Source organism: Petromyzon marinus, chromosome 54, assembly GCF_048934315.1.
Source record: "Petromyzon marinus isolate PM22_M1 ecotype Great Lakes invasive population chromosome 54, UKy_Petmar_22M1.pri1.0, whole genome shotgun sequence".
Classification (NCBI taxonomy): domain Eukaryota; kingdom Metazoa; phylum Chordata; class Hyperoartia; order Petromyzontiformes; family Petromyzontidae; genus Petromyzon; species Petromyzon marinus.
This window is the reverse complement of record NC_133720.1, coordinates 310617-335111: the sequence shown is the minus strand read 5'-3', so window position 1 is coordinate 335111 and position 24495 is coordinate 310617. Positions and strand designations below refer to the sequence as shown.

At 45.4% G+C, this 24495-nt stretch overlaps 2 protein-coding genes across 5 annotated transcripts; both read left to right on the top strand.

Moving 5' to 3' along the window:
• The first annotated feature begins 35 nt into the window (after nt 1-35).
• On the top strand, nt 36-6487 carry CIAO2B (cytosolic iron-sulfur assembly component 2B). Of its 2 annotated transcripts, none has more exons than XM_076052052.1 (5): nt 36-458; nt 1265-1342; nt 1678-1803; nt 4358-4403; nt 5528-6487. In XM_076052052.1, exons 1-5 carry the CDS (start codon nt 345-347, stop codon nt 5629-5631), a joined length of 468 nt encoding a protein of 155 aa, XP_075908167.1. In that variant the 5' UTR covers nt 36-344; the 3' UTR covers nt 5632-6487. The 2 variants fall into 2 exon arrangements, with proteins under 2 accessions (XP_075908167.1, XP_032830552.1); XM_032974661.2 differs by having other exon boundaries at nt 275-456; nt 1256-1342.
• Nucleotides 6488-7746: 1259 nt separating this feature from the next.
• Nucleotides 7747-24112, top strand: LOC116954171 (E3 ubiquitin-protein ligase NRDP1-like). Of its 3 annotated transcripts, XM_032974657.2 has the most exons (7): nt 7747-7906; nt 14888-14979; nt 15518-15743; nt 16305-16444; nt 16756-16942; nt 17790-17910; nt 18130-24112. In XM_032974657.2, exons 3-7 carry the CDS (start codon nt 15538-15540, stop codon nt 18463-18465), a joined length of 990 nt encoding a protein of 329 aa, XP_032830548.1. In that variant the 5' UTR covers nt 7747-7906; nt 14888-14979; nt 15518-15537; the 3' UTR covers nt 18466-24112. The 3 variants fall into 3 exon arrangements, with proteins under 3 accessions (XP_032830548.1, XP_032830546.1, XP_032830547.1); XM_032974655.2 differs by having other exon boundaries at nt 14888-15743; XM_032974656.2 differs by lacking the exon at nt 7747-7906 and adding an exon at nt 9676-14408 and having other exon boundaries at nt 14888-15743.
• Nucleotides 24113-24495: the final 383 nt, after the last annotated feature.

Here is a 24495-nt window from a genome sequence, read left to right as displayed (position 1 = left end):
CAGCCGCGTTTACGACACTTGAACGTCACGGCATAGTTCGTGGTGTGCGCTGCTTTACGATATCGTGCGCTGCTTTACGATATCGTGCGCTCGCGGCTCACATCAGTGGCGAGTGACGCCTGGACCGCTACGGGCCTCCTCTTGGTCGACTCCATCTGAAACGAGTGCCCGGCGCGGTGGGTGAAACAAACATCAGCACCGCCCACTCCGTCTGTGTCGGGGCGCTCTTCATAGCAGCTCGCGAGCAGAGGCAGAGAGAGAGAGGTGTTTGGTGGCGCCGGCGGCGGTCCCGGAAGAGATCTAAAGCCAGGGAGAGAGACGGAGAGGGGCAGCTGCGGGGGGCGATGCTGGAGAACGCGCGACCTCGCGTGTTCGCGAAGAGCGCGGATCGCGTCCTCACGGAGCGCGACGAAGATGAGACCGTCGTCGACGAGATCGACTCCCGGGAAGTGTTCGATATCCTCTCCTCCAATTCCTCACCGCCGGCACTTCCTCGCCATCTGCATCTCCTCACTTGGCCTCCACGCAGCTTCGCCAACACGCTCTGTGAACTCACGTTTGGCTTTCCTCCTCCGAACCCCCACCCATTTTCCCTGCGCGAAACCCGCCCGGCTGTGGGGCCCTTCTCCGGGCAGCGGCGCAGGCGATGCCGAGGCCTCGTCATGCCGCGATAGGCCCTCAGAGGAATCCACCTCCCGTCTTTAAAGTGGAATTATTTTGTTTTATCTTCTGATAATAAAAATAATAACAGAATATTATGTTATTATTATTGTATCTCCATTCTACGTGACTTTACTGAAAGAACCCAGAAGATGAATCCCTGCAGTCACGAAAGCTTTACATCAATATTTGGTTTTACTTTGTAGCTTATCAAATTATATTTACGGTTTACATAATACTGTCAAGTTATATAATGCATAGTTCAAATTGCTGTATTTTAAACAAGCAGAGAAAGTTAATTGAACCCTAATGTATATAAAACCACAAGTTACAGTTTAAGTCGTTTAAAATGGAAATACGTTTTAATTTAACAAATCACGAGACGTGTTGATTAATTCATTAATAATTAATGCAATTCTTTACCTCATGCTATGATTGCAGTGGCCTGAGATGTCTGGTGGTTTAGCATATTATTTTTAGAAATCATCTTAGAAATATAGTTATCACATGAAAGTGCTTGATTTTGAGTTAACCTCAGAATTAATCGTAAGACAAGCCCCTTAACAACGTTCAATGTTGACTACTTAACTCGCACTTGTCACATCTGATCCGAGGCATCAATGACCCTGAACACCCCCTCACGCTGGAGGAGCTCAAGGTGGTGGAGGAGGCTTATGTCAGTGTAAGTGGCGCTTCTCCCACGCGCTCGTGTCTACAGCCACATGCCTTCCCTTGGGTTGGCTCATCTACCCAGACCTGCAACTGCAGACATTCCCACACCAGCACCATTGCTTGGCCCATGTAATTCGTGCACACGCATAAGCGGTATGAAACATGTGGTGGACGTACGGGCACCAGTCCTAATGGGGTATTTCCTAAAAAAAATGTTTGGCTAAAAAAAAGTCAACCTCTAACTTGCAGCAACCTACCTTGATGATAAAACACATGAAAGAGAGCAGTACATTGAGTGTGTTGCGAGCCCTGAGAGTGAACCGTGCGGGTCGTGGCATTGCTCAGGTGACCGATGCGGAGAGCATGGTGGTGGTGGCTTTCACGCCAACCATCCCGCACTGCAGCATGGCGACACTCATCGGCCTCGCCATCCGCGTCCAGCTGCTGCGCTGCCTGCCCGACCGTTTCAAGGTGGCTGCTGCTGCTTCCTACCTGCCTTGCCTCACCACTAGGGGGCGCAGCGATTCGCCCCATCACGAAACAACACATTCCCATGACTCAGGGTCGAGATTTAATTGAAGAGTTGTGTTGCATTGTAGCAGTATCTACTGGCCGAAGGGTTCACGTAAACCAATTACATACAACGTATATGAATCGGACAAAAATGCACAACTTAATGCATGTATTGAGAACTAGAATAATCTGAATAACGAAATTAAGGCATAATTACACCTGGAATAACTTCCTATCCACTGCTTTTGGCTGTTATCACGACATTTTATGTAATGCCGTTAGTATTTAGGCATCTGCAGAGGCAGTCCAGTGAACTGATTATGGACGGATACTTTTGGGTATTTGAGTGTTTCCTGTGTATCTGAGCTTACCCTGGCAATCTTGTAGTGTGTAGCTTGTCACCAACAACAGTACACCAAAGAGATTTGTCCACCCTCCGAGACAGAGACTTGGTGAAGCTCCCCTAGGTCCGAATTTTAAAGTAAAATTTTAATTGTCTGTGAAACGAGATTTCTGCTTATATTTGCTTCTGACGAGAATGCTCCACAGACACTCGTAATGCATCACAGCAACGCATGAGTTTGCTTAGACTACTGCTCTTTGCTTTGAACGGGGTCCCATATTTGTTTGGAGTGCCCTTGCCAATAACATATGGCAATCAGCTGCATTTGTTTCACAAGCATGAGTCTGCTGATGATACCCAGTAAAAACTGGTATAGAATTCGCTTTCCTAAACATATGAACCCTACGGCGGGACCCCGGGGTCCCATAAGCCCCTGGCTCTCGTATAAACATTACATTATAGTGTAGACAAAAACTTTGTTCTTTTTCACCAATGGGTTTGAAGGATGGTAGCAAGTGTTGTCTTGTTAAACTATGCCTTTAAAACTGAAAACTACTTACATGCAGTACCTCTATTGAAAGACGCTATCTTAAAATGTATTTACACCCTTCTATCAATCATCGTGTTTGTCAGTGTGGATTTGTGAACACACTTTGTCAACAGTACATTAATAGTAGGCGTTTTCAATGCGCTGTTCATATTGTAACAAGCGTTTATACCAATGTTACTCAACAGAGTAGTGGGTCACTGCTCCTGTTATCCGCATTGACACGAGCAGTATGTGGGGACTATGGCTTAACCGCAAAAAAAAACCTCTGCACAGATGCTTACGGGCAAGAGAAGTTGTTTTTATCAAACAGGAGGAATTAACAGTGCAGCGAATCTCATCTGTTAAGTATCTGCAGGTAATAGGATTGTCATCGATTGATCCTGGCTGCAGACATTGGTAGGTCACAAATTACCGTTGGTACGGCTATTTTAATACACAATAGATAGTAAGGACAAGTTCAAAGGGCTCGCATAATATACGTTGCCTCAGTGATCCCCTCCCCCCGACGTGGCGCAAGAGCGCAGAAGGGTGGTCACTACATCTACGCCTCTATATAAGGAACGAAACGGTTAGACTTCTCCGCAAATCGCCTGATGAAGCTCGTTGGAATTATTGGCGAAACGTCGTACTCAGATTGTAAATGTTGTGGCTTGGCTCTCCAACACACCGGTGTGCTGTACGAGTGACGAATTCGCATGTTCTGTTTACGTGACAACCCTTACTAGTTGGCTGTGTCGGGTGGTGGCGGGTTTTAACGACACATGTTTACGCGATCTAACCCAAAAAAAGATTTTGGATGATTTTGGTCGCGAAAGCCTACTTGTTAAACAGATCACAAATAATGACGATAAGAGCGCAGTTTCATTCTATTATGCAAACCGTTATGATAAATGAAGGACTTTAAATCGTGTAGGCAGTTTGAGCAGCTTTGGATAAGACTTATGATCCTGCCCATACCCGAGCATGGAGTGCATTAGCTTGTTCAGCTCTTCCGCGCATTCGTCCTCGCTGCGCTTGGACGACATAACAATAGAATGATCCGCGCCAGGTGGGTCGCGGCGTTTATGTGCGCGATGGGACGGAGACGCCAAAAATAAAAAATTACGATTTTGACTTCCGTTTATTAGGGACCCCGGGGTCCTGCCATAAGAGTCATATGCTGCTGGAAGTCTATTGGTCTGGAAAGCCAGTAAGCTAATAGAACAAAATACATTATTTGTATGTACAGATAGTCCTACTTGTATTTGTTTACCTGCATGTTTCATGTAAACCAGCATCATTGCAATAATGGCTCAAATGATGCATAACTGTAGTTAGAAAAGGTATGTATTTTTTACATTTTTGACTTGATTCATTTGGCCAATCTCTGAAAGTTCAAACATATCCAACGACCGATGTGCAGAAAATCATCCCTACATACACAGCATGACAGGAGTGCCATCTAGTGTTGTATAAGGCAGGTCGTTGCAAAATTGAGGTATGTTTTGTGATATCCTTGCCCATTAAAACTTACAGAAATGCCTTCTGTGTTGGCTCCACCAGATGTATTGGAATATTCTGTGTTGTGATAAAATGTAGTCTAACAGTGGAGTTGGGGGGTTTTGTTTTTGTGTCGCCAGGTGGACGTGCACATTGCTCCAGGCATGCATGCATCAGAGCACGCAGGTAATGAAGCGCACCACATCACAAGTGTAACAAGGCAGCCGCGCAGCATGGAGCACGTCTCCCACTCAATTGGCATGAGTTGAAAGTTGAAAGGGTCACATTATTTTGGAACGGAGAGTCTCTTTATACTCTTTGGTTCTATTCGGTAAAGTCACGTAGGTAAAAATATTTTTTAGTATAGATCCTTGCAGTCACGAAAGCTTCAAATCTAGAATTGAGTCTCTTTATTTGCATTGAAACTACACGATGCAAACATTGCTTTATTTGGGTTCTTTGAGTCTTGGTTTTATCAAAGAAATCCTATAAATCCTAAGTATGCACGAGTTGGGCTTAGTCTTTGGAATTTTCTCAGAACACGGAGAACCCCAAAAATTATCCTGTTTTGTTGTATACACATCCAGAATATTGATAGAATAACGTATGTCACTGTATTGTAGTCTGTGGTGCAGTCTAGTTTTCAATTGCGGTGTCAAATGTCAGTTTGAATAATGAGACATTCTTACACGCCAACCTACCTTCAAGCATGGTACTTGGTCGTCAAGTGGGTAAAGCACAGATATGTGAATTGTGCATCTCTAGTTCTAGCCAGAGCAGTGATGACGTGTGGGAGATGGCTACAAGTTTGGAAGTCCGGTTGTCTCTAGGTGGTAGTGTAGCTAGCGGCTTTCTGACAGGCGATGTGTGCGGGTGTGCAGTTGGATTCTCCTTTTGTGTGGCACGTCTCTTGGTTGTCCACTTTTTTCCCACAATTTAATAAAAAAACAACATCCCAATATTCCTTAATGTAGATCTTAATGACTCAGTAAGCATTTCCTAATTAAACGTTATCAGCTTTGAACCTTCTGTGTTTGAGGAGAGGCAGTATTCATTGACCCGGTATTTGGCTGAAAAAAGTGAACACCATTATTGTCGTTATCTGATTTATTGGTGCCACAATTTACACCCATTGTGAGCTAACCAATATATTTTGGTGAATCGATGCATCATTACACCCCGAATGATTAATGTTCCTGCAATGCAGATTGGTTTTGTAAACTGCAATCATGGCACTGCTATACAGAATATAATATGCCTTCAATTGACTCAGTATTGAGTGTTTATGCTGAGCACGTGTGTACACACAGTTAACAAGCAGCTCGCGGACAAGGAGAGGGTGGCAGCCGCGCTGGAGAACTCTCACCTACTCGGCGTTGTCAATCAGTGTCTTGGTGGCCGCAAGCAGCAGTGAGGAGGATGCCACGTGCTAATGTTAGGGCTTGCTGAATATTCACTTCAAACAATTGAAGGGGGAATGGATTTTGTCCCTTTCTAGTCCAGGATCTCAGGAAAAAGATGGCTCTGAATCCCAGTCACTTCCTGTATCTGAGAATAAATGACATGATTTGTAGTTGGGTTTAATTAAAAAGAGAAAAATATGCAGAAATGTTTTATTTAAGCTCTCAACCTATACTGTCAACTCTAACATTTACACTGGGCCTCTCCAAACTATGGTCCTTGTGCCCCCCTCCATGACCGAGGTTTATATTTTTAACCAATGATCATATTTTTCCAGCTTCTAATTACTTAATATGCATATTGACTCAATGGAGAACCGTATTGCAATGTCACACTCAAACATTACTTCAGCTGCCAGGGTTGAGGTGAGCTGCTGTCAGCTTGATTACGCACGTTTAAATATATTTGTTGTAAATACTGGTGATGTAGATCGCTTCATACAGGACATGTTGCACAGGGTTGATGTTTCAATTCACATAGCTACTCAGTATCTATTTGGAAGATGAATATTCAAAGCACAACCATCTGCTGAAATGAAATATACTTTAAACTCGGACATGGATGATTGACCCTGTGAATGGAAAATGCACGTGCTGCTTTTTTATGGCTGCTTAATGTTGATGGCATCCTGATGTGGCGGGTATCAGCCACAATATGAAAAACAATACAAAACAGCGAGTGACCGTAGTTCACACGGAATGTAAAGATGTACCTGGCTCACATTCACCTTGTGCATCGTGGACAGAATGCTGTCAATTGTAAAAAAAAGTATTGATGTGAAAATAAAACTTGTAGAATTTTAAAAAATGCGTCTCGTTACATTTGCAGTTGGTTTAAGAGTTGAGTAATTTTTCTGTCTATGTTGTGTCTCTCTCCGCTTGTGTGTCTCCGTGTCTGTGTTTTGTCTCTCAAATTTAGTTCTACCTGATGACGATTGCTTGTGTTGCAATCGAAACGTATTCTATTATTTATTTTTCTTTCTACGTTACTTTACCGAAAGAACCAAAGAGTAATTCCTGCAGTCACGAAAGCTTCAAATCAAGTTTTTCTGATATTGTCATTACAATACTCATGGAGCCAATAGTTCCCTATCTGCATAAAATTATCCATAAACGTATCTGTATAATGTATTACTATTAATTTCAAGTGTGTCAAATGAGTTAAACTTATTTGAAAAAAAAGTCAATACATTTCGTTAATATACAATTGTTTCTGGTTGTAGTTGAGTTCAAATGTGAGGGTGATGGATATTGTTTGCAAATTATATTTATGTTCACACTTTACTTCCATCTGCCCTGAGGTCTGCATTGAGAGTTGTTGAAGCCCTCTACAGGATACACACCCCATACAGCACAGTATGTGCTTATCAAGCACTTGAACCATCCAGGCACGTCATATCACCCTGGTATGGCTCACTGCAGCTTAATTCCAGTTGGGTATGCCTGGTCAGGGTAAGTCCTGATTATTTTAAATGTAAGTCGACGTTGCTTCTTTAAATGCACATTCATTCCAGCTAGTTCAGAAGCGTAGAAGAAACATCAGTACAGATACAATTTGTGTGTAAATCCTCATGCTCCAATCACCCATGGTACAACACATTTGCAGCTCAATCCAGTGCTGAAGGCTTGCACGTCTCACCAGTCATGGGGGTTGACCATACTTCTAGCTGGTCAGTGCTGGGGGGGGGGGGTAACTTGGATATCACTCGTTACTGATGTCTGTAGCCAACTATGAATCTCGGGTCGCCAGGTTCATGGTGCAGGGCTTTAACCACCGCTACTGCTCCCAGCCTTTGTAGTCATAGTGGATGAACACGTTTGCATAATGTGTATCAACTCCTGGAAATACAAAAATGAAACGCAATGTTTGAGAGTTGTTGCTTCAGGAGCTGGTATTTGTATGAGACCACCGAGTTGATATCTGAGAGGGTTCGAATCCAGGTTTCCCCCAGGTCCTTAGGAGTACGTAATAACGAGTTAATAATACATAATCACCTCCTATCGCCGGCCCTGTGGAAGGGTGGGGGAGCACTGGCCCGGCGTGCGGCCTGTCTGGCCCTGCAGAGGCGACTCGCAGGCGGCCTCGCGTCTGCTGGCTGGGTTAGAAACCCCAGCCTGTGTGCGCAGCGTGGCGCGCCCGCAATGTCCTCTGTCCGCGGGGCCTCACAACACCGGCGGGCGTGAGGAGGAGGCGGTGGCGGCGGTGGTGGCGGCAGCAGAAGGGGAGCGGTGAGTCGCGGTCGGCTCGCTCGCTCGCTGCCTCGCTCGCTGCCTCGTTCGTGTTGCTGTCCTTCGTGTTGCTGTCCTCCGTGTTGTTGTATTCGCGCTGCACGCGGCGCTGTGGCTGTTGTTGGGTTTGGCGGCGGCGCGCGGGTCGAGAGCACGGATCCCCTTGTGGCCGTGATCCACCCGCAATGATCACCTCACTGATCACTCTCACTGATCAACATTACTGATCACCTCACTGATCACCTCACTGATCAACATTACTGACCACTCACTGATCACCTCACTGATCAACATTACTGACCACTCACTGATCACCTCACTGATCACCATTACTGGTCACCTCACTGATCACTCTCACTGATCAACATTACTGACCACTCACTGATCACCTCACTGATCAACATTACTGACCACTCACTGATCACCTCACTGATCAACATTACTGGTCACCTCACTGATCACTCTCACTGATCACCATTACTGACCACTCACTGATCACCTCACTGATCAACATTACTGACCACTCACTGATCACCTCACTGATCAACATTACTGACCACTCACTGATCACCTCACTGATCAATATTACTGGTCATCTCACTGATCACTCTCACTGATCACCATTACTGACCACTCACTGATCACCTCACTGATCAACATTACTGACCACTCACTGATCACCTCACTGATCAACATTACTGATCACCTCACTGATCACTCTCACTGATCAACATTACTGACCATTTACTGATCACCTCACTGATCATCTCACTGATCCACCCGTACTGATATCTCGACTTGATAACCCTCACTGACAAATCACTGATCAATATTACTGATTACGCTCACTGATTACCCTCACTGCGGGTTCATATCTGTACATACATCACAATGTACATACATTACAATGTACAGTTGGATCACATTTACCCCCTCTAAGATTGAAACAGGAGGATGCTGGGTGTAATTGCCAGCGAAACGTCGTACTAGAATTGTAAATATTGTGGGGTTATTCTCCAACACACCGGTGTGCTGAACTAGTGACTAATTGGCATGTTTTGTTTACGTAAGAAATGTTACTAATTGCCTGTGCCAGATGGTGGTGGGTTTATCGACACATTTACGCCAATAAAAACAAAAAACCTCAGAATTTAAAGTTAACATTTGTCTTCCATAATAGAGGTTTTTGGGTTAGATCGCGTAAATATATAAATGTTGTGTCGTTAAAACCCGCCACCACCCGACACAGCCAACTAGTAAGGGTTGTCACGTAAACAGAACGTGGCCAATTCGTCACGAGTACAGCACTAATCGGTGTGTTGGAGAGCCAAGCCACAACATTTACAATCCGAGTACGACGTTTCGCCAGTAATTACAACTAGCTTCATCAGGCGACAGACAGATATGTGGAGGTCTTACTGTTTCCTTCCGATATAAGGAACGAAACAGGAAGACTTCGCAGTAATTACAACGAGCTTCATCAGGCGACTTCTCCACATATCTGGCTGTCGCCTGATGAAGCTAGTTGTAATTACTGGCGAAACGTCGTACTCGGATTGTAAATGTTGTGGCTTGGCTCTCCAACACACCGGTTAGTGCTGTACTAGTACACTACACTATACGCTACACTACCCACTAGTGCTGTACGAGTGACGACTTGTCACGTTCTGTTTACGTGACAACCCTTACTAGTTGTCTGTGTCGGGTGGTGGCGGGTTTTAACGACACATTTATATATTTACGCGGTCTAACCCAAAATCCTCTTATGGATGATTTTAGTCGTGTTAAACTGACATTTGTCTATATTCTTGGTTCTTTCGGTAAAGTCACGTCGAAGGGAAAAAATAAAATAATAAAATATAAAACAATACAATTCTAAAACAATAAAATTCTCACGACGTTTCGACTGTGAAAAACCACAGCAAGAAAATTTTCTTGCTGTGTTTTATTACGCCTGATAATGATTGCTTGTGTTGCAGTGGAAACGTTAGAATTTTATTGTTTTATATTTATTGTTTCCCTTCTACGTGACTTTACCGAAAGAACCAAGAATATGAATCCCTGCAATCACGACAGCTTTAAATCAAAATTTGACATTTGTCTATTAACATTATATCGTGATAGCTCTGTGTGCCGAGCTTGAATTTACTGCCCTACATTAACTCACGCGACAATGAGCAGCCGTATATTTTACATATGCATACTATTAATCTAACACTTGTTTTCGTGGGGAATTTAAAATGTACTTAGATCTCAGCTTCGTACAAATATTTGAGGAACCCGACCGAAAATTAAATGTGAAATACTCGACTGTAATATTACATTTAGTATGAGTTCCATACTCTTTAAGTGTTACAATTGGTTTGTAAAATACAGCTTGCATCACTGTTTTTTGTTGTCTGAAAATTGGATTTTATCGGCGTGAGCCATACTCAACATCTCCACTCAGAGAGCTGCTGTCTCATCAAACATAATTGCTACTTTCTCATTACAAATGATCTTAGCTTAGTTGCATCACCTATGCGTGGCCCATCAAGCTTAAACATGCAAAGGCTGCATTCCAGTCTGAATTAATTAATTTTATTGAAATTATGAACTTGTATTTAACGTTATAAGTTGATTTTGTTTAACCAGATGATAACTCGAAGAAACCAGATGAGTCTCATTTGCAAGATGAACGCTGATCAAAAAAATGACTAAAGCTAAAATAAACAAAATTTCCAGCAATGAAGTAAACCAATTAGAACAAAAGCACTTTCACGTAATGATCAAAGATATTGCATGACACTGTTACAAAGAGCGGTGCTGAATAACGCTGCCCCTGAAATATTAATTGGTTACCCAGGTAACGACGCACAGGTGTGCTACAGACGACGCGGTGGGGCTCATCTTACCTGGGGCTGTCATGGTGACGCACACATGCCACTGGCCACCCTCGACAACACTCGCCCACAGCTTCTGCCATGTCCCTTTCGCTCACCGAGCCTTGCGTATTGCCTGAGACTATTGGTGGTCCGGTGGTTTTCTTAACAATATAAATTCAATTGTAAATGTATTATCAATATGGGTGCATGTTTAATATCGGTATGGTTGTTCGAGGCAGCGCCTAGAATAATTGAAGGAATTGTACAAGTTTATGGAATAAATTATAATATTTACAAACATGAGCAATTATTTCACATGTTTGTTATCCTGCGATGGGCATGGCTGACGATGAAAAAATGCTCACAAAATGAAATTGGCTCTTTTCTGATATAATTGAATGCAGATGCAGCGATGCAAACATAAAATAGAATATAAGAACACAAAATGTTCTCAACTTGTGGATGATAGGCCTTCTGGGTCAATACTTAGATATTTCCTAATAGTAAATGCACTACAAAGCAGACTGCTGCCTGCCCGTGGATAATGGGAAAGTGTATATTACTAACGGGAATCCTTTCTGCCAGTTCTCTAGGCATGAGGCAGGATATACTCTGGTAACTGTGACTTGCTGGTGGCTTTACTACTGATCAAAGTATTGTAATTTACCTTAAGTAATGTCGGTAATGTCACGTAGATATAAGATAAAATAAATCACGAGGTTTCAGGTGCAACACCCCTTTGGGTTGCACTCTCATGCCTTTGGATTGCACCACTCTTCGATTTCCCATTAACATGCTAATCTCTCACCTTAACATAGCCACTTCCGTGCCCTCGTCGAGGAGGACGCTCTCCAATCTTACAGTTACATGCTAATTTATTACATTAACATCACTAGCCCCGCCAACTTCTTTATGACACTTGGGCTACACCCATTTCAAACCTTTTAAAAGTCTGCCTCAGCAGCAGACCATGCTTTCCCACCTGATGACGGACGCTTGTGTTGCGCCAGAATTTTATTTCATACCTACATGACTTTACCGAAAGAACCAAAGAGTATGGATTCCTGCAGTCACGAAAGCTTCAAATCAAGATTATAGTAATGTAATTTACATGTACATTGCTTTGCACAATTGCTGAGGAACCATAGACGAGCTAAAAATCAGCCAGACAGTGAGCCGGTACCAAAGTCTGCCAAAGCTCTGCAGTTCTGTATATATTTAGATATCAGATCAGCCAATTAATGAGTGTTTATGCAAGTGAGAGGAGACAGGAGCACCCGGAGAAAACCCACACATGCGAAGGGCAACACGCTACACCATATGGATGAGACAGATGACATGAGTTAGCGCTTTGCTGAACCGCCTTCTTCTGGCGAGCCCTGGTATGGCACCTTGACGCCCACGGTAAGGGGGTTTCACAACATTTGTACGATCCACCAACCCGCATTTCCACAGAGCCGGATGACTGACGCGCACCACCACTGCTCATTTGCCACATTGTTGGTGATGGAGATATTGACACATTTTCTCCTAAATCTCATGATAGGTGACATTCAAATGAGAACGTGGCCCTACGCATCCCCAAGGACACTTATGCCATTGGGGTGGCCATAGTGAACCCTCACCGTGCAAACATCGGTCGTTTCACGACCTAAAAAAGTGGCTTTTCTTCAGGAAAGTATAAAACGTCACTTACACCGTGTTATCTGGGGAGTGCACGCTCGCATTTAAGAAACAAAGAGGCTGTGGGTCTGGCTTATCTATGGATGCAGAGAGTGGCTGGAAGACTATTCATAGTAATGACCAAAGGCACTTAGCAGTCTGAGCCACGAGTGGGGGGGGGGGCACTGTGAGCAGCTGGCCGCTTGTTCTTGTTCCTTGGCTTCATTTAACCACACGAGTGCCACATTAAAAGTTTTTAAAAGCTCAATACAATATAAACATTTTACTTCATTCACCTACAATTTTTCGCTCTACCTCTCTGGCCTCTCTGTGCACGCCTGAACAATAACTCTAACTCCCCACATGTGTCGTGAATACTGCCTCGTAACGAAAACGTAGGCCGTCTGCTGTAAAGAAATTCAATCATTCGTCAATAACACTTGGGCCTTAAAAGGAAACAAAAAGAATAGGTGACGTTTCGAGAAATGGCCTTTCAGCACATCAAGAAGGGCCATTGCCCGAAACGTCGCCAGGTGACTCAGAGGCTAATACCGAGCCAGAGTCCCATTGCTCAGAGAACTGAGTCAGCACCGATACACGTAAGAACCCAGTTTAATCAAGGGTAGATGAAAACCTGAATTCCAACCTAGGTTTCTTAGCGGTGCTGACTCAGTACTCAAGCCCCTTATACGAGAAGTTTCGTGAACTTTCATTAAAACATCCCGCTGTAAAAATTATATATGACCAAAAGCAACAACGAAAACATGCGTGTTAAAGCACTATATTTGTGCACGTTTCTCTGCGTTGTTTGGAACTCATGGTTTTCTGGCCTGCATTGTTTTTTTCCCTATAATGATGGGTTTATGCAGTCATTGGTGACCGAACTTTTTTTTATCATATTTAATTCTTAATCATTGGGGCTCTAGTTTAGTCTATGAGCTCCTATGTCATTAAGTGCAAAACCAAATTGAATTATGAATTATCTTTGGTATTGTACTTAATTGGCTTTGTCCATCTCTAAGAATTAAACACATTGGTTTGATTGACAGGTAATGAACGCTCTGTGCAGGGCATACAATGGCTGTGGCCGAGTGGGGATAACGAGGTCGAATGAGGTGACTTCAGAAGTAGTTGTGATATTTTCTCGAGGCGTTCCCGCACCTCCGATTAACACGGTTGGCTGCGTATGTTGCGAAATAAGTTGAACGTACATACATATACATGATGTATGTACTGCAAGCTGCAAGATATTCCACGTAGAAATGTCTCAACTCGTGCCATAATGATGATTGCGGCACTCGTGTAAGCGGCAAAGAGAAAGCCGAGTTAAATGAGAAGAATTGTGAATCGGCCGTTGGCGCACAGAGAGCCTCGCGCTCTCGCTCCCAGTCGCGTTGAAGCTCCAGCGGGCAACCTCCTCCATTCGTACGCAAATGAGGCCGGTTGCACAATTCATATTTAAATTCACACGTGTGCCGATGTGTGTCAGCGCTCCTCAATGTGCAAATCATTTGTTTGAATATTAATTGGGGTAGCCGGCGTTACCTCTGTCCGTTAACAGGCAATTACTGAATGACGGGTTGTCGGTTTTCTTCCTGGTAAAGCTTGTATCTAAGCGCAAGTGCACAGCGTCCATACTGAGTGCTTTGGTTGCACGGGAGTGTGAGATCCTCCCGGAAGGGTTCGACTCCCGGACGGGAAGCTTGCAAGGCTGAGACTTGCGGGGCTCTATGCGTTGGCTTTGCTCGATGCTTGTTGGCGCGTGACCGTGTCAGCACTTGCGGTACTATACTGGGCCGACAATAGGAGTCCTCTTAACTCAGTGGCCTTTAACAAGCACTCAGGCCCACTTTAAACCACACGTGGCAACCCAATCGAGCCCGGCGACGCACCCCGCAACAAACACCAGCGCCCCTCTCTCACGGTCACGCTGTCAGAGATTTCCGCCAGGGCCGGTCCGGCATCGCCCCGCAGAGGTAAGGCGGGCGGGAGGGTTCAGGTCGCGTTTCTGCCCAAGTGGGATGTGCAGACATTGTATGAAACATAATAAAACATAATTTCCTACAGAAACTTTTAGGATTTTAATTATTTTTTACTTAAATTATTTAGTTGCAATTATAATTGATTGCACTTTAATATTGTATAATTTACGAGTGCTGCCCACGCGTTTGTGTGGAATCCACGGCCGTGGTGGAGGGTGGGTGAGGTGGGGTTGACATCAGTGCCCTGCAGGAACCCGGCTCAATGATGTGGGTAGTTTCATGACTACGCACCTGTCTGCCCGCTCGCCAGCCAGACAAACTTTTTTTCTGATGATTAAAGGTAACATATGACTGTAAAAAAATAAGTAAGCAGATACTAGATCTCTTTCGTATAGCTGTCTCTGTAAAAAAAATTCTAAGTATTTTTTTATTAATTGAAAATAATGTCAACTTGCAATGCGCTGTTACCACAGGATTCTCTCGCTGTCGTAGGGAGAGAGGACGACTCAGAGGCACGAAGAGGAGGAGGAGGAACCACAGACGAGCGAGCAGCAGCCACGCGGCGGTGAGGAGCCAGCATCTAATTCCCCCTCCCCAAGCTCTGCGGTTCTCTACATGTCATAATTTCAGCAACATTTTTTCAGTACGCTCACAGAAGGCCACGTGGCTGATAGGATGGGCAAAAATATAGTTTTATTTATAAAAAAATCGTGGAGGGATACATATATTAAAGAGACGGATTTTTGGCTATTTAGTTTGTTCGACAGAAATTAGTATTATTGAGCTGATTGTAATCACTTTATCATTCTGTTTTATATTAACCATACATCACATCTGGATTATTGATATCTTTGTAGGGTCTTGATATGTGAATGGGGGCTTTATATATGTAAAATTGTTCTCATCTTTGGGAAAAAAAAAAACTCTTCTAGATAGAAGAAAGTATAGCTTAAAGTTCTAAAGCCTCATTGTGGGCCGAATCGTGGGTCGCTGGCTACACCACCCTCTTGTGCGTCGTCCCGGCCTGCATAGGTGCTCGCGAACAGCGCTTGGCTCCATGGGCGTGTGGGGGCGGGGGGTGTCTTTGCGTACGTGCGAGCCAGGCATCCGTGCGTGTGCCGCCATGGGCTACGACGCCGAGCGCTTTGTGGGGCGTGTCAAGGACGGGCTGCTGTGCTGCGTGTGCCGCGACGTGCTCGAGGACCCGCTGCAGGCGCCCTGCGAGCACGCCTTCTGCAGCGCCTGCATCCACGGCTGGCTCGTGCACAACCACACGTGCCCCGAGGACAGGCAGCCGCTGGACGCCTCAGAGCTGCGGCCCCTGTTCAGGTCGGCCCCCTATCTTTGCCGGCGCTTGCGCGCACGCTCCCTGTTGTCGCCGTCGTCGCGTGGTATTCCGTCGCAGCAAATCGAGGGAAAATCATTCCCCTCCACACCTTCTTCGTTGTCGCAGTTGAGCCACCACTTGCCCATGTCTAGACCTTGGGGCGGTGGTGGCTGTGCACGCTTGTACTCCAGCACCGATGACAAATGTTGCAAAATTCCCTTCCCATGGACATCGGGGAGGTGCCATACCATGGCTTGCCAGCAGAAGGCAGGACCAAAGTGAGGACTAATATCAGAGTTTTGCCCCCTCACATATGTGGGTTTTCTCCGGGTGTTCCGATTTATTTCCAGCTGTATAAAGCTCACTATTTGGCTGAAAATGTCTCAATATACAGAGAACTGCAGAGCAGTTGTTTCCACCGGCTCACCACCTGGTAGCCTTCCAGCTTGTCTGTGGTTCCTAGGCGACTGTGAGATGCAATTTGCACGAACGATGCTGTATAAAACTAACCAATAGATGTATTGATTTGTGTGAGGTTTTAACGGAGACACCCTGGCACACAGGTACATGCGGAACGATCTCAACGCGCTGCGTCTGCACTGCACTCACCGTGCGCGGGGGTGCGAGGGAGTGTGCGCACTGGAGACGATCGCTATCCACGAGCAGCAGTGTCCCTACACCCCAACACCCTGCCCACACACCGGTGAGCTCGCTTGCTCGCTCGCTCTTCCACTCTCATTCTCACCTCGCAAAACCACGGGTCCCGACATCCTGCCACCCTGCCCACACGCCGGCGAGCACTAGCAGAGTGCTGTTGTGATGGTGTCGTGCTGGCTGGCGTGTGTGACTGGCAGGATGTGCTGCTGTCGTGATAGTGTCACGCTGGCTGGTGCGTGTGTCTCTGGCAGGCTGTGGTGCTGTCGCGATAGTGTAGCGCTGGCTGGCGTATGTGACTGGCAGGATGTGGTGCTGTCGTGATGGTGTTGTGCTGGCTGGTGTGCGTAACTCTGGCAGGCTGCGGCGCAGTCCTGGACAGACAGAACGTGGTGGCTCACGCAATGTCGTGCCAGCTCGGAGAGTTGAGCCCAGATCTCAGTGACTACGTGGGCCTGGAGGCCGGGTCTCCGGTCACCAATCCCCACAAGATGCTCTCCACCCTGTACATTGTTCCCGAGCTCCGCGCTGAGCTGCACCTGTTGCGGTACGTTCACCTGCACCGCAACAAGACAGCCTGGCTTGAGACTTTTCTTCAGTATATCTACACAGATACCCATTGTATACCTGCATGCACCTACCGGTCTGTAGGTGCTCCAAAGAACTTGGTTCTTCAGATGCGATGACACAGCATTGTCATCTGTAACAGCACAAGGTGTTGGAACCCAGATGTGTGGGGTAAAGATCCACAGCGAGCTGCATGGACTCGTGCTGATTATTGACAAAACAGAGATGGTGGAGCTGCATTTGGTGAAGAAATTACAAGGTGACTTTGAGTATCGATGGAGAGAACGTGGATTGTGCTGAGAATTCTGCCAAAGGCTCCGAGTCTCTGAGTGAATCGAACAGAGGTTGATCCTTGGAAACGCAGTGGCATCTGACAATCTGCCAAACTAATTATATTGTTTTTTTGGAAGGAATTTGTAACTGAAATAAACAATTAATAATTGGTCCATTCACAGGCATGGGGTTTTAATTAAATGGGGCATGGCTACCTTGTAATTAAAACTGCATAAATGCATCGATGGTAATGGAGTTATCAGCACAATTCTGCCAAAAAAAATAGACAAAACTAAAATTTGGACAAAACAAAATCTGGCAGCACATGATTCAGTGCTAGAATCTCTGGTGTGCTAAATCTCTGACACCGGCTCAGATTTTCAAGGCATCAGGACACTTGAGTTGAAAACGAATCTGAAAGCTTATGTAAAACAACACATGAAGACTAATATGCATCGCTCTCTAAGGGAACACAAGTGAAGGAAGTGCTCTAAACAAGAACCAGTATGTAGAATAGACAGCCAACGTGGGGGTGTTATCCCTGCACTGCGCAGATCGGAGATGGAGTGCTGGGTGGGGGAACTCCGCCATGAAATGGAAGCACGCCTCGACTCCCAGCGCAGGCACATGGTGCAGAAGGAGGGTCTCCTCATGGGCCACATCACCGAGCTCAAGGTGCCCACACATCGTGCGCCACTCGTCACTCGCTCTCCTTTCTCTCTCTAGTGGAGAAGGCCTGCACGGATGGCATTGTGGGTGATACCCACCTTGCCACGTGGGCTGCCACCAGAGTGCAGCCCATTTCACCTCCAGCACGAATTTAACGCGTTGTCTATTGAGATGCATCTCTCTGTATACGGAGTCTGCGTGCATGCTCTGTGTGGATGCGTGCAGGGTGAGTTGTGCCGCGCCTCGCAGGAGGTGGCATTGCTGCGTCGTGACCTGGAGCGCGCCCGCCAGGAGAGCCATGAGCCGCTCGCCCTGCGCGCCGCCCTCCCCCCGGCATCCCTGTCGGCCGCCTTGACTCTCTCGACCAGCGCGTCCCCAGCCTCCGCTGCGCTTACCGTGCCGGCTCCGTCGTCTTCATCATCGCCGGTGGTAGCGATGTCGCCATTGTCATCGTCTGCATCGGCCCCATCGCTCGCAGGCAGGATGGCTGCCTTGAGCCGCTCGGCCCCCGTTCACGGTGGGAACGTTAAGCGACGTCAGCAGGATATCGCGGTGGTCTAGGGTGACCTCGTGCCACGAGGTCACCTACATGCACATCACCGGAGGTAGTGGGGGGCAGCTCTCAGGATCACGGTTTCTGTGTCCACGCAATGAGACAAATTCCAGGTTCTCAGAAAATGTAACTGGGTTTACAATTTAACAGAGAGTAATCAAGGAAGACTCAACCCAAAAGACAAGTGATGTTAGTTACTTACATTATCCAAACAATATCAATCTAGAATCATGGGGGCAGTGAACGTCCTCGTGTACATTACCCTTCATGCACTGGGTTCCGCCGATCGACGTCACGTGACGCCCTCCACACGGCACGACGTGACTGGGACCATAAGGCAGGCGATGTGTGAGATAGCTGAAATTGGGGCGATACCCACGATACCCAAAGTTATCGCATTGCTATGTTGCTGACATCGTGATCTGTTTTTGGGGCCCCCGCTGTTACCCAGGACTAGTAGGCACGCATAGCCTATTAGGGACTGCCAACAGTACATATGCAAAATATATGAAACTTGGCATTCTTTACTCGTATACCTAATTAATAATACCAAAGTGTATGTTATGTATTCTATTAACTAACAAGTAGGCTCTTTTATATAAGGTGTGAAACATTGTAAAGGGGTTATGCATGTAGCATTGAATAAGAATTAATCTTTCCCATTAGTCTGCACTATTTTTGGTCACGCCTCCTTTTATTCGTAAATCATCCGCACGTTAATAGCCAGGAAAGCCTCACCAAGAATGGTCCTGCCCGGGGATGTTTGGTCAATTTAATGAGGGAGTGTTTGACATGTGGAGCACTCAAGAAAACCCACTCAGGTTACGGGAAAACACTCCAAAGATTCACAGAGATTGATTCAATTCACCGATTTCATTAATGTAATCGCCTGTGGACTGAAACCATTACTGTCTTGTTACTCCTGCTCACCTCACAGCCCCACACCTGTAACACCTGGTATGCACTGATAGTCACTAATCCCAGCCAAGTACTAACCAGGCACAACCCTGCTCAACTACGCGTACTGATACCTGTCCGGATCCAAGTGCTTTTAGGGTGACTAAGCCCGTAGCCATGTCTTCCTCTGGAGGGGACCGAGATAATCCTCCAGCCTAAATGAAAGGGCTTCTTAGTTGTATGCGTATTTTCAAGTCACATTTGAAATTCAATCATCTGCTCTCGTGAAAAACTATCCTCGGGCCTTTGAGCATCCACTTCATAGCAGCTGGCGCACTCCCATAGTTTCGCACAGAATCACCTGGGTATTGGCGTGAGCTATGGGATGAATGAACTGCATGCCTACCAGGGACTAATGTGGGGCTCATTTCTCATTACAGGTAAAGCCATGGGCCACATTCACATCGTGGTAAAACATCAAACAACTAACACCTGGACCTGCCCTATGTTTGTGTTAATGGGAGACACTGGAGGATTGTTTTTTTTTATTCTTACACAAATTAATAACTGCTGATCAGTGAATCTGGCTCTTAAGTCCATCAACTGCTGGGACTTGGCTGCAGTGCCTCTAATTGCTGACTGTCGTATTTTGCATTAGTTTATCTAAGGCTGAATCAAGCAAAATGCTACATGAGTTGTGAGCACATCACCATAGTTGACTGTACAGATTTTCCATGAATATTTTTAAATCGGTGCTTATTAACATATTGTAAGGTAGTCCTAGCAGCTACACTTTGGGTTTCTAAGATATTTGCTCGTATTCACTTTTGTTTATACAGTGAGGGAAAAAAGTATTTGATCCCCTGCTGATTTTGTACGTTTGCCCACTGACAAAGAAATGATTAGTCTATAATTTTAAAGGTAGGTTTATTTGAACAGTGAGAGACAGAATAACAACAAAAAAATCCAGAAAAACGCATGTAAAAAATGTTATAAATTGATTTGCATTTTAATGAGGGAAATAAGTTTTTGACCCCTCTGCAAAACATGACTTAGTACTTGGTGGCAAAACCCTTGTTGGCAATCACAGAGGTCAGACTTTTAGTTGGCCACCAGATTTGCACACATCTCAGGAGGGATTTTGTCCCACTCCTCTTTGCAGATTTTCTCCAAGTCATTAAGGTTTCGAGGCTGACGTTTGGCAACTCGAACCTTCAGCTCCCTCCACAGATTTTCTATGGGATTAAGGTCTGGAGACTGGCTAGGCCACTCCAGGACCTTAATGTGCTTCTTCTTGAGCCACTCCTTTGTTGCCTTGGCCGTGTGTTTTGGGTCATTTTCATGCTGGAATACCTATCCACGACCCATTTTCAATGCCCTGGCTGAGGGAAGGAGGTTCTCACCCAAGATTTGACGGTACATGGCCCCGTCCATCGTCCCTTTGATACGGTGAAGTCCTGTTCCCTTAGCAGAAAAACACCCCCAAAGCATAATGTTTCCACCTCCATGTTTGATGGTGGGGATGGTGTTCTTGGGGTCATAGGCAGAATTCCTCCTCCTCCAAACACGGCGAGTTGAGTTGATGCCAAAGATCTCCATTTTGGTCTCATCTGACCACAACACTTTCACCCAGTTGTCCTCTGAATCATTCAGATGTTAATTAGTAAACTTCAGACGGGCATGTATATGTGCTTTCTTGAGCAGGGGGACCTTGCGGGCGCTGCAGGATTTCAGTCCTTCACGGCGTAGTGTGTTACCAATTGTTTTCTTGGTGACTGTGGTCCGAGCTGCCTTGAGATCATTGACAAGATCCTCTCGTGTAGTTCTGGGCTGATTCCTCACCGTCCTCATGATCATTGCAACTCCACGAGGTGAGATCTTGCATGGAGCCCCAGGCCGAGGGAGATTGACAGTTATTTTGTGCTTCTTCCATTTGCGAATAATCGCACCAACTGTTGTCACCTTCTCACCAAGCTGCTTGGCAATGGTCTTGTAGCCCATTCCAGCCTTGTGTAGGTTTACAATCTTGTCCCTGACACCCTTGGAGAGCTCTTTGGTCTTGGCCATGGTGGAGAGTTTTGAATCTGATTGATTGCTTCTGTGGACAGGTGTCTTTTATACAGGTAACAAGCTGAGATTAGGAGCACTCCCTTTAAGAGTGTGTTCCTAATCTCAGCTCGTTACCTGTATAAAAGACACCTGGGAGCCAGAAATCTTTCATTAAAATGCCAATCAATTTATAACATTTTTGACATGCGTTTTTCTGGATTTTGTTGTTATTATTCTGTCTCTCACTGTTCAAATAAACCTACCATTAAAATTATAGACTGATAATTTCTTTGTCAGTGGGCAAATGTACAAAATCAGCAGGGGATCAAATACTTTTTTCCCTCACTGTATGCTTGCATAGGATTACATTGTGAGCACGTTTAAAGAGCCTAACTTCATGTAAAAGCAATAATTGTGTGTATGCGTGTTTATGTTATCATAGTCGAGGTGCAGCAAGTTGTTGTTCTATGCGGCAGTAACTTATTCCATTCTTCGTGTTCAATTCACGAAGGCCCTTTGAGAAGGGACGAGGGGTCAAAGGGTGCAGGGATTTGTGGCGAAACGTGGCGATTGGAATTACGAGGTGAGTGGAGTTACCAACGGACCCCTCCCACCTTTCCACCCCGTGCCTCCACTCCAGTAGTAGTTGAAATTAGCTCTGCAGGTTTTTTATTAAAATGTTAAATTACTCTTGGGTGGTGACACGGCCCAGAGGTAGCACCTTCACCGCTGGTTGCAGAGGTTTACAATTTGAATCCAGTGGCCGCCCTGATTATTACTGCGTAGTGTATTAACCATAATACTCCTGCGCACCGTCTGCTTCACAGTGAACGTTCGAGATCCTGTGACGTTAGTCCAAGAGTAGGCTATTGAGTGCCGGCGTTAAGGTCCAAGTTTACTAAAAAAAATATTTACTTGCAAATCTACTAAGTTGGATTATACATCGTAATCATTTCCCGCTACTATGAATACTTGGTGGGACCCTCCTATCCCGAGCCATGCGACTCAGGATTTCTTGTGTAAACAAGCATAGTAATAATAATAAACTAAAATGTATATGTTGTACTGTTGTGTGTACGTGCTGTGCTGTGTGCTGTACTGTACGTCTTTTATGTTTAGGATTCGGAGATCACTCCCAGTCTTGTGTCACGGGGCAACTCAATCACCCATGTGCACAGCTGAATTCATCGCAATCTGCATGTGTGACGGGCCCTTTGAAGGAAGCTGCAAGTTGGCAGTGGTACATTTTTGGTCATTTAACGGTGCGATTGTGGGCCTGCTGTCTGTAAGATCCAGTTGATGGTGCCATTATAGAGATTTAATCGGTGAACTTGCGAAAATAAAAGTTGATAAACTAGAGAGCAAAATTTTACTTCTGTCATGGATATGTAACGACAGCTGCCATTCACTACTTAATGGCAGGGATGTCACCATGGTGCTTGTACCAGACTTGGTGCACCTTGAGGCCATGTGAAGTATTGAAGGCTTGCTGGCAGGAGGTCACGGGGAGACCCAGGTGCAGTTCTGCCTCGCTCACTCTGCTTGTTCTGAAGCGACTTTAGCATCAACTTGTGAGTCAGAGGAAAGAGAGGTAGCCCGGTTCGTGATCTGTGTGTGATTTGAAAATTACCCTTCGTTACATTTGCTACAGCTGCCTTAAGTGAGCCGCACGGAGGATTTGCTGTGTCAGCCTGTTGTGTATGAGCCTTACCAAGCGCCGTGACACTCGTCGTGTGAAGCCTCATTTACATCATATGTCCGTTCTGCTCAGACTCTTCCACTGTTGTGTAGAATGTGTTTAGACTATGGGATCGACAAATCCAAAAGGCTGCTGGAGATTCTCAACTCCGGACTTTGGGAACGGGAGTGGGGAATACCAATATTTAAAACACTTTTAAACATATTATACGGACATAATATGTTTAAGAAAACTTAGTTGCAAATTATAGTGTACTTACAGTTATAACTTTATTTTATATAATTTGGGTGTTACATGTCACTTGTCAAGCAATTTTTTATTTAACCAAGTTTTCCAGCTTTACGGTCAGGATGCAACAAGGCTCCCATTAGCAAGACCATAAGTTCTCCCAGTCATCATCAACGTAATCCTCCCTCGGGGATGGGTATAAGCCAATTATTTTTAGGGCAGTTGTCCTATGGATAAACTAGGCTCAGGCACATGATTGTGGAATTTCTTCTACTGGCTCGGGACCACAAGTGAAATTGAGAACTGGTCATTAAAAAAAATGCTCTTGAGTTTTTTTAACCATGTGTTTAGAGATATATACTTTAGAATGGTTAGATGGTCACAGACAATATTATACAAATCCAATCCATATTATGAAGATGATGGGATTGATGCTTTGCTTTGGCAGAACCGAATTTCCACAGATTGCCACGAACAAAGTGGCCAAATTAGATGGCAGGCAACTGCTTCTGCTGACTGGTTAACACAGGAAGCGGGGGTTCGTAGGAACTGGGGTCCGCACGAGCTGTTTTAACGAATAACATCTGCAGGTGGTGAAACCATACAGCAATAACATAAAACATCCCTACGCTCCAGTTACATTTTGGATGTTTCGTCAGATTGTTCAGCCAATGAGACAGATTTTTGGAATGTTCCAGTTGCTATGGTGCTCTTTGAAAATGTTTGAATTGTTATATGCATTGTTGAGTGGAATTAAAATACATCTTCTTGATGAGAACGTTCTCTGGAATTATATCCATTGTGTTCCCATTTTTGTTTGTGCCAGTGTTATTTTAAGCCACGCTTATCTCAAGGTCACACGGAGGCGAACAGTTAATTTGAATTATCTCGCTTAGTGAATAAAAAAAATGAGGGCCCCATCTTTGTTACACTAGGAGCCACCGCTGGGAGTCACCGATGGGAAGTCACCGCTGAGAGTCACCGATGGGAAGTCACCGCTGAGAGTCACCGCTGAGAGTCACCGCTGGGAGTCAGCAATGAGAGTCACCGATGGGAGTCACCGATGAGAGTCACCGATGGGAGTCACCGATGGAAAGTCACCGCTGAGAGTCACCGATGGGAGTCACCGCTGAGAGCCACCGCTGGGAGTCACCGATGGGAGTCA

Coding starts and splice junctions, on each gene's coding strand:
- LOC116954171 (XM_032974655.2), top strand. CDS start 15,472: ATGGGCGTGTGGGGGCGGGGGGTGTCTTTGCGTACGTGCGAGCCAGGC. Junction 16,445..16,755: donor AACACCCTGCCCACACACCG/GTGAGCTCGCTT, acceptor TAACTCTGGCAG/GCTGCGGCGCAGTCCTGGAC. Junction 16,943..17,789: donor GCTGAGCTGCACCTGTTGCG/GTACGTTCACCT, acceptor TGCACTGCGCAG/ATCGGAGATGGAGTGCTGGG.
- CIAO2B (XM_076052052.1), top strand. CDS start 345: ATGCTGGAGAACGCGCGACCTCGCGTGTTCGCGAAGAGCGCGGATCGC. Junction 1,804..4,357: donor GCCTGCCCGACCGTTTCAAG/GTGGCTGCTGCT, acceptor TTGTGTCGCCAG/GTGGACGTGCACATTGCTCC. Junction 4,404..5,527: donor GCATGCATCAGAGCACGCAG/GTAATGAAGCGC, acceptor GTGTACACACAG/TTAACAAGCAGCTCGCGGAC.